Source organism: Mus caroli, chromosome 18 (assembly GCF_900094665.2).
Source record: "Mus caroli chromosome 18, CAROLI_EIJ_v1.1, whole genome shotgun sequence".
Taxonomy (NCBI): Eukaryota; Metazoa; Chordata; class Mammalia; order Rodentia; family Muridae; genus Mus; species Mus caroli.
The window spans coordinates 70,989,901-70,999,838 of record NC_034587.1 but is presented as its reverse complement, the minus strand read 5'-3'; the positions used below and the strand labels follow the sequence as shown (position 1 = coordinate 70,999,838).

General features: G+C 44.7%; 1 protein-coding gene across 4 annotated transcripts in view; it reads right to left on the bottom strand.

Annotated features, from left to right (window-relative positions):
- Window positions 1-9,938, bottom strand: part of Myo5b (myosin VB) — a 314,400-nt gene that overhangs the window by 182,091 nt on the left and 122,371 nt on the right. For all 4 annotated transcript variants that reach the window (XM_029472030.1, XM_021150181.2, XM_029472031.1 and 1 more), the window contains exons 3-4: window positions 3,915-4,086; window positions 2,021-2,165 (exon numbers count right to left, since the gene is read on the bottom strand). In XM_029472030.1, the coding sequence (XP_029327890.1) occupies window positions 2,021-2,165; window positions 3,915-4,086 (317 nt within the window). The remainder of the gene's footprint in view (window positions 1-2,020; window positions 2,166-3,914; window positions 4,087-9,938) is intronic.

Genomic DNA, 9,938 nt, shown 5'->3' with positions numbered 1-9,938 from the left:
GAGAGGAGAGGAGAGGAGAGGAGAGGAGAGGAGAGGAGAGAAAAGATTCAAATCAGGGCTTACTCTTGATCAAACTAATCCAAGAGGAACTGTCTATCTTCATTCCTTAATTCAACATCAATATAAAATCTTTCATGACATTCAGCAACTTCTGAATTTCCAAGTGTGACTGGCCCAGTCAATAACATCCACAAAAGAGCAAGGTGAAAGAGTGTCTCTCTGTGCCTGCTGTTTGAACCCTGTCTGTCAGACAGTCCAGCACCATAGAACTGCAACCTTGGTGTGTTTCACAGCCATAAAGAATCATCCTTCAGGGCTGGTGAGATGGCTCAGTGGGCAAGAGCACCCGACTGTTCTTCCAAAGGTTCAGAGTTCAACTCCCAGCAACCACATGGTGGCTCACAACCATCCGTAACGAGATCTGGCGCCCTCTTCTGGAGTGTCTGAAGACAGCTACAGTGTATTTATTTATTATATGTAAGTACATAAAAAAAAAGAATCATCCTTCAGAAGAGGACAGACCTTCATCATCCTCACACAAAACAAGTGCCTTCTCAAGCACAGGGTGCCAGCCAATCCCCAGCCCCCTCTGAACTCAAGCACAGGGTGCAAGCCAATCCCCAGCCCCCTCTGAACTCAAGCACAGGGTGCCAGCCAATCCCCAGCCCCCTCTGAACTCAAGCACAGGGTGCCAGACAGTCCCCAGCCCCCTCTGAACTCAAGCACAGGGTGCTGGCTAACCTCCAGGTCCCTCTCAGCTGTGACACATGAAGAATTCCACGGTGCCCCACACAGGGCTGTGTAGCTAACACACTGACACCCATCATTCTCCCCATTCCAACTGTCAAGACGTAGGTACCAATAAGAAGGCGAGTAACAGGTATCTGGATCAAGCCCTGGAAGGTCAATCTGGTGCATGGTTTTTGCCCTATCAAATTAGATACGGCAAAGGTGGCAGTCACCACATTTTGGGCAGACATTACAGCTTGCTGTTCACCAGATTCATTAGCTCTCTGGTCATTTAGAAGAGTGAGCAGTTGCCATCTCTAGTGAAGGAGGTTCTAGATGGTTCTATGTGCTGATCCGTATGATAGGAATATTGTAAATTAGTAAGGGACCCCCCCCCCCTTAAGCCCTCCCTTGTGGAAGATTCGACTGGGCTAAAATTTATACTCTGAAATTCATTAATGTGAAGATTTCTTAGAGTAGGACCCTCCTCTTAGGGAATTATTCACTCCTCAAAAGTCTATCTCCCCAAAAAGCTGTGCAGTGTTGGGGCTCTTTGTAGACACTCTTGTGGCAAGAAGTACTCATTCTGCAAGGATCCAGTACCATAGAACTAACCAGGAAACACATTTCCCTGCGGCACTAATACAACCTTCCTCTTCTCCTTGTGTCTGGATAGTTTTAGAACATTGAGTAGCCCACTCTCTGATGACACAGAGTATGGGGGCGGTGCAGAGTGAGTGAGAGTGAGAGAGAGAGTGAGAGACAGAGAGAGGAAGAGAGAGAGAGAGAGAGGAGAGGAGAGGAGAGGAGAGGAGAGGAAGATAGATAAAAGATCCAAACAGAACTCCACTTCCAAGCTAAAATCTAAAATGCCCTAGGTACATCTGCTCACATGCAGTTCTCATTTTCACCCACAATCCTTGCTACCTCAAGAAGTTGTTATGGAGTCCTCGTTCCTTCAAGAGTCTATGGTGAGAGGACGTGGGTTGGACAGCACTAATGAGTGGTGGAGCTGTGAAAGGGCTCTATTATAGCGGCCAGGGAGGAAAGAAAGGCAAGAAGCACTCAGGAGAAATAAGCGCAGGGGATTCTCCCATTGCTTAAAACCTGAAATAAATCTAAGCAAGCACAGCTCTCCAGGTACACATGAACAAGAGCAAGAGTGGAGGGGATAGCAACCCAGGTAGTTCTGCTTCCAGGAGCTTCTCTGGTCCCAGTCTCACCATCCTGTAAGGTAGACACTTCCCTTTGTTCCCTTTCTCAGGAAGCCCCGAGCAGAGCCGTTTCTCACCTGGCCATCTGCTTGTAGGCTTCTTCTGCCACAGCAAAGATGTGGGGGTCCATGTCACCCATGTTTTGGCCACTGTAGGCATAGATGACATCCTGTCCGTAGATTGGCAGCTGCTCGTAGGGGTTGATGGCAACAAGCACAATTCCTGTGAAGAGACAAGACAGCAGTCTAAAGCACCATTCTCACGTGGTGACGCTGAACAAGAGGAGGGTAAGGCGGGTGAGCACTCTGTCACATAAGGCCTCCGTGCTAGGCTCTTGTCGGAGAAAGAGTGATTAGGACACAGCCCAGGCCTCAAGCTGTTGTCCCATGGGAACAGCACAGACACGCTAACTCACAAGTACTCAGCAGCTGACTTCATGAAAACAGACACAAAGCACTGTAGGACCAGAGAGAGAAGGTTTAACTTAGACTCCACCTAAGAATTAAAATCTGGGAGGGTCATTTTTTCCCTTACTTATTTATGAGCTATTTACACAGAGATATCAACTCGAGGACAACACAACTGCCTAGTATTGGCTTCACCAGTGACTGTCTAATCTCTGGGTGCCTCTGTTGTCTCGAAGGATAACAGACCTAGGGTATCCTTGCTTAAGAAGACAGCCACAGGAGAGAATGAACCCTGGAGCAGCGGCCGGCACGGAAGCCTCTGTGGATTCCTGTGTTAAATCACATCCCTCGTCTCTGCACCTGAATCTCCCAATGTCTGCACTGCAGTGGATTCAAACGTGCTGATCAGGCAAGGAGGAAATCCTGGTAGGTTTTAAACCTCTTTTATGGATAGGCAAGTTGATAGCTGAGAATGTACAAAGGGGGAAAAAAAGCAAATTCCCTCTTTAAGACATGATAGCAATATGTCTTTTTTTCCCTCTTCCGTGACTTTGCATCCCAGATATCCAAAGACCCATGTACTAAGGCACAAAAATAGATGTTTTATAGTCATCTTGGAAAGAGGAGGAGGGACCCTGATAAGAAGAGAAGTTTCCTTAGGTTGTATTCCCTCCTAGTAGCCAAGTAGCAAGAGAGACCCATGTACCTCTTTCAACAGGAGTTTGGGGGGTAGGGAGAGTGTGAACCCTGAGAAACCCCACTAAGGCTAGTCATGTGGAGAACACTCTCAGGAGTAGCCACATATCTTCTAGTTTTCAGAGGGTTCAACCCAACTCACATGATACTTGGCTGACATTTTAATCTCATGTCCTGAGGTCAGCCATTTCCCCAAAACACTTCAGCCCCTTCCAGAGCATAGAGGAACACGTCACAGTTACTTCAATCCTGTCAGGCACTGGCCCTGTTGACAGCTGATGGGACAGTGGATCATCTGAAAAACCTCTGGTCTGTACAAGGCAATTCCAGGGGGGATTCCCTGAGCTTGGAAAACTGGTGGTCATTTAGCCCTTTCTCCTAAAAATGGAGACTTTGCAACAGCTCTTTATTGGAAAGAGGTTTTTCTGGAGTTTCTGATAATTGACACTTCTTCTAAACCAACAGTCTTTACTAGTTGAGGGTGGAGGGGTTTTTGGAAACCATTCCTTCTCAGCACTAAAACCTAGCAAAGCAGTTCACCCAGGATTGCCAGCAAAGTGGTCAACTCCAACGGCCAAGTTGAAAAGCCCCTATGCCTGAGTCTTCACTGTGGGCACAGTGAAGCCAAGATCTTTAAGACAACACCCATTGTAGACATCCCACCTACAGTCTGCTCCCCACCAGGCCCTCACTGTTTTCCACAGACAATCGCTGGAAGGTATGTTCTTAACATACTACCAAATAGTACTCAGGGAAGGAGGGAGTGACTGAGGGAGGGAAAGTGGGAGAGGGGGTAGACACACACACACACACACACACACACACACACACATGCATTCTCCCTCACTCAGCAGGTGCCTCCACTTACCACAGTAAGTGTAGATGTGGTTGGATTCCAGGAAACGGACCTTTAAGTTATGCAGAACTGCGGGCTCGTGGAGGTGGCTGAGTGCAGTGAGGTCGTTTTCTCCTACTAAGATATCTGGATTCCGCAAGAATGGCACCTGGTTATTTTGGACATCGACTGGGTATTCTAGAATCTAGTAACAAGCACACAAAGAAAGCACAATTATGAAGCATTTAGCCCATGTTGGCTGTCTTATCTCTTTGGCTGGGATCACTATCCCAGCAAAATCATAAAACATAAACATAAGTAACATAACACATAAACATAAGTAATGCTCTAGAGAAAGGCAACGTGAAAACAATACTTATGATTGCCATAGAGACCGGGCCACGTGGAACTGATTATGTAATCCCAGCGTATCAAACACGAGAGACTCAGGCCAGACCCAAGGAAGCACAGCCAGATTTAAGGGTGGTTGGCTTCCTAATAAAGATGATTCTGGGCATTCCAGTTAACACGGGAGGGCTCTTTCTCCCAACCAGCCGACCTTCCTGGACTGGCCTCTCTACTACGGCTATCTCTTTTCTAGCTTTGTCCTTTTTCTTAGTTTTTTAATTAAATTTTTAATTAAAATTAAAATATTTAAATTTCATTTTTTTCCAGTTTTTAAAATCTATTTGGAACATTAAACATCATAGAAGTAGAAAAAAATTCTTATGAGGTCTTCTATGAAAGGAAATTGTAACAAGATCCTGATTAGACAGAAATCGTTCAGTTCTATCTCCAAGGAAAAATATGTAGCATAACTGTGGCTTCATAGAATGAATTGGGCAGTGTTCCTTCTGTTTCTATTGTGTGGAATAGTTTGAAGAGTGTTGGTATTAGGTCTTCTTTGAAGGCATGATAGAATTCTACACTAAACCCACCTGGTCCTGTTTTTTTGGGGTTTTTTTTGTTTTTTTTTTTTGTTGTTGTTGTTTGGTTGGGAGACTTTTAATGACTGCTTCTATAAAATTAAAATATTGTGATAACATTTTTTGCCCTCGTCCAATTCCCACCAGAACCTTCTCACCTCCCTGCTCATCCAGATTCATCATGCTCTCTATTTCTCTAATTCTCTCAACAAAACAAACAAATAAACAAACAAAACAAATGAACAAAAACTCAATTAGATAAAAAAAATTCTCAATAAAACAAAAGCCCATAAAAAAAATCTATGGAGTCTGTTTTATGTTGGCTATGCAGTGTAGTAGGCATGCGGTGTGGGTGAGATGCCAGTGACATTCTACTGAAGCAGACTGAGTTTCCCCCTACCAGTGGGTTTCAGTTGCAAGTAGCTTCTTGGTTATGTGCAGACACAGTGTCCATTTCCCCTCTTGGTGCCTTGACCTACTGCAGGCAGTTCCTTGTGAACCCTGTCTGGCTACCTGATGCTCACTTTATTTAGAGCATCTTGCTATTGATGTCATGTGGCTGTGTCTCTAGTCTGACCATTTGCACAAGCACTGCTTGCTCCACAGCTCAGTTTCGAGTTCTTTCAGGACAGTAATTTCTCTTTGGCCTTAAGTCCAGTGGGAATTTCCGCGGGAATCTGAATGGGAGTCTGTGTAATTAGGGTGTTGGACTGTTTATCCAAAGGTCAGATCTCTTAGGCAGGATGTCAAGTTCCTTGTCTTTCATGGCTCAACATTTAAACTGAGTGCACAAAAAATATTTGACAGACCACATAGACATACATATGTAATTTATTAAAGGCGGTTTAGAGGTGGGATGTTTGGACATTTAAACAAGAGGAAGGTGGGTGGCTATCGCTGCCTGTTTAATTACGTGCTATGGTTCTCACAGGTTCTTCAGCACTAGCTGAAAAGCTTTTAGAGTTTTATGAGCACAGTTTTGTTTCAGGAACTGTAAAGGACAGCCTATACATTGGGAAGGTTCAAAAATACTCAACTAACTTTGATACATATGGCTTGCAGATTATATCAAGATTTACTATGCTAATATTAGAGCTGCATCCATAAAGTCTCACCAACATGCCTACCAAAGATGAGCTGGACAAGGCTAAGACCAACAGACATGCCAAAGCAGATAGGAGAAAGACCATACTGCACAATGAACTATGGGCAACTGAGGGAGCGAGGGAGGGAGGGAGGGTCTTTCCCAGGGAGGAGCACACCAACTGGTTATCCAGTACCAAGTGGTCAGCTCTGAAAATATTCACACATGTGACATTATATGGACTAAAAAGGTTATATTATATAAAAAGGTTATATTTAGGAACTATACACTTGTGTGTGCATTCAATGACATCTAAGGGAAAGAGAGGCCATAAATTTGAAAGACAGAAAGGAGGAGAATATGGGAGGATCTAGAAGGAGGAAAGGGACAGAGAAAATGATGTAATTATATCTCAGGAACTTAAATATTTTTTTAAAAAGAAAACAAAATGTGATTGGGGAAAATCAGGAAAGTGTGTGTATATGTATGTATACATATATTCCATACACCGAACTTTCAGCCTAAATCCATGCTTGTTTGAATGTGTTCAGTGTATACACATGCTTTGGAGTCTTTCTTTTCTCCTCTTCTTCTTCTTTCTCCTCTTCCTCTTCCTCCTTCCCCTCCTCTTCTTCAAGACATTGTTTTTGTGGAGCCTAGGCTGCCTTCCAACTCATTATGTACATGAGGGTGGTCTAATACTTCCAATCACCCTCCTGTTTCAGCCTTCCAAGTGCTGGCATTATGGGTGCGCATCATCATGTTCTGCTATAACAGTTCATGAATTCTCAAGAAAATATATCAATATCAGCGGTATCTGTGAGACTACATGTAAGGCATGTGCTAATTAAAGGAGTAATTAAATAGAAGAAGTTATGCACACACATACAGAGACTTGGGTAAAAAGAATATTTCATTTAACACTGGTAAATAAACTAAATAGATGTTTAGGAAAAAAATAAGCCACAGTTCTACTCACAGTTTTGGTTGTGAGCCTAGCCTTTAATGGCTGAGCCATCTCTCCAGCCCAGGGTTCTACTCATAAACACAAGTTTTAAGTGGAACCAAGTGAAAAAAAAAAGCCAAAAAAGTAAAAATGAGAAAACATTTTAAGTTTTAGGGCCAAGGACACAAAAGCCAGGAACATGTAGGAAAAGACGCATAAGTGTCACTGTAAATAACTTTAATACTGCCACAGAGCACATCATTGGCAAAGACAAACTGAGTAGGGCACAGGTTTCTACATCACATGACAAAAGTCCAGAAGAGACCACCCCAACAGAAAGTGGGTACCAGAAACAAACATAGCATAAGCAACAAATAGAGGACACATAAAAACTACTGTTGGGGAACAAAAACTTTAGGGTCAGCCATTGGGGTGCAGTGTGGGGCATGTGCCTGTGAGCTCAACAGCACTCCTCAAAAGACAGAGAGGGCAGGATTGCAAGTTCAAAGCCTTTGCTACACAAAGCCTCCATCTCAGAGAAAGCAAGCCCACAACACAGATAGCCCATCACATAAGCCAGGACCCACAGACATCACCATCAAGACCCTCACGGGATGAAAGAGGGCAGTGTGCCACACTGCGACACGTTCCTTAATACGCTCTGCCTTCAAGGCCTAACCAGACAATCTCATCACTTAGTGACATCAGTGAAGATGGAAGTAGCTTGGATCTGCATGGATGGGTCTGAATGCCCATGCATGCTGGGCATTCTTAAAAACGTGTTAAAGAATGAATTATTTCATATTACACGTGTCTGTCTACCTAGAGTGATGTCTCCAAAATATCATTATCTCTGTTAGTGTGATTTGTGTGTGGGTGTGCCATATTCTGCTAGGTCTTCTTTTTTCATTTATTGTTTTTCTTCTTGAGACAGGGTCTTTGCATGCCTTGGCTGTCCTGGAATCCACTATTTAGACTAGGCTGGACTCGAACTCAGAGAGCCACTTGCTTCTGCCTCCCAGTACTTGAAGTAAAGGCATGAGCCCCAACGCCTGGCCTGCTAAGTTTTCCTCCCAAAATTTACCAATACCACTTTCTGTCTTTAAAAGTTCTATAGCAAACTTCCTCCATACAGTAAATTGCTCGACAATTATCACGGAGAGGGTATGGGCAAAAATTCTATAAAGTGGAACAAGGGATTGGGGAATGCTAAAGGCCAGCCTCCAGCTCCTGAAACTCTGGAGTTGGCAACTTTTATGTTTTCTGAACAAAGCACCCACCCAAGGTTCTCAGCTTCCAACGAGGAGAGGCTGATTTGGGATTTTGGAGGTTTTGGTCACTATCACTTGGCTCCATTCTTTTGTGGGTGACAGCAGTGCAGAAACTTATGACAGAGAAAAAACAGTAGAGCAGAATTGCTCAGGCCAATGAAGCCAGGATGGAGAGATAAGGGAGAAGGGGGCCAGGATCTCACTGCGTCCCTCAAGGGCACATCTCCAGAAGCTAACTTCCCTTGTAACAGACCTTTCTAAAGTTTTTGCATTGTTCCCTAACAGTGGCCGTCAGACCTCCCTCCTCAAGTGCCCCACCCACCCTACCCTTCGATTTTCAAACTGGAAAGCTTTAAACCCAGCCCAGTGTCTTGACACTCTAGGACAGACACATGGGCTTTCCATCATTTTTGAGATGACTCTTCTCTCAGAAGACCTTACCAGGCAGGAAGAGACAATCACATATACAATTGTAGGGGGAAATTTTTTTTTTCACAAATAAGCTAGTGGTATTGGTTACAGAAAATTGATAAGGAGTAAAATTCCAAGCACAGCAGAAGAGAGGTAAGAACTGCAAACTCAGCGCTCCAGGCCACAGTCTTCAGCTTTCAGGTGTCCTGGGGGAGCGGGGCTAAGAGTAGGGATTTTTTTTTTTCTGCCATTGACAAGAGGAACTTGAATTTAACATTACTATCAGAGTCCAACACTTACAGGTAATCGTGGCCTCACAGGGATTCACCACATATTTATAACCCTACAACATGACATACAGAGAATGATCTGCCATACACAACAAGCTTTGTGGCTCTTTGATGTAGTCCTACAGAGGTGAGACCACAGCATGCTTAAAGAAACATGCAGCTTCCTTACACTGGCAGTAGGGTGGAGGTTGAACAGGGCTGCCAACAGCTTTACTCTTTGCATAGTTGTTTAAATATTCAAAAGCATGAAAGTGCTAGATAGACTTAGCGCACTCTCAGTAACTGGACCTATTCAGGATTATATCCTTTCACCTCAGCCCTGAACACACTCGGTTAGGCGGAGATGTGTCACAGTGCGGGGAGGGCACGCCACTCTGCCTGCCCGTCTCATCGGAAGCCTCCCGCTCACAAGGGCGCACACGGGAAGCACTCCCTAAGGCTGGGGCACTTCATACTGAGTTGGAACGCAACAAAGTGAAAGTACACAAACAGGGAGTTTCCAGCCAGCAGAGGGCAGGAGTGGAGTGGTTTGCAAGGGTGGCAGGGAGAGAGCTCTTGACCTGCGCTGAGCTCTGCTTTGGTCAAAGCATAGAGAGGCTGCTCTCCTCAATCCAAGGTTAGCAAAATGCCCAGCATGGTCTAAAGGCAGAGAACAAGGCTAAGTATCCTCACACATGCACCTTATACTCCTTTCCTCCAGAGAAGTCACCATCTTCTTACTGGCTGCCAGAACGTTAGGCTAGGTGACCTGAGCTCATGGAAAAGGCACTCACCTGCACAATTCTACCTGTATGAAGTACCGTGTGCAGCCAGAGACAGAAGTTAGCACCGGGGCAGGCAGTAAAAGACTGGATCGGCGTTCAGTTGGGGGGGCATCTCCAGTTTTGCCGTATGGAAAGGGAGCAAGGTGACAGATGTACCAGTGTGAATGCCACTGAATTGTTCACTTAAGGATGAGTCACATGGCTACACTTACATGTTTTACTAGAAGAAATAACTGAGCAAAAGTGGAAGGGGCGTCTTAGATGAACGGTGAGAATTCTGAACACCTTATCGGTAGAAACTGTTGGCTGCAAGGTGCATGGTCCTGCTCTGAGCCCAACATTGGAATGCAGCTTTTTAGCAGAAA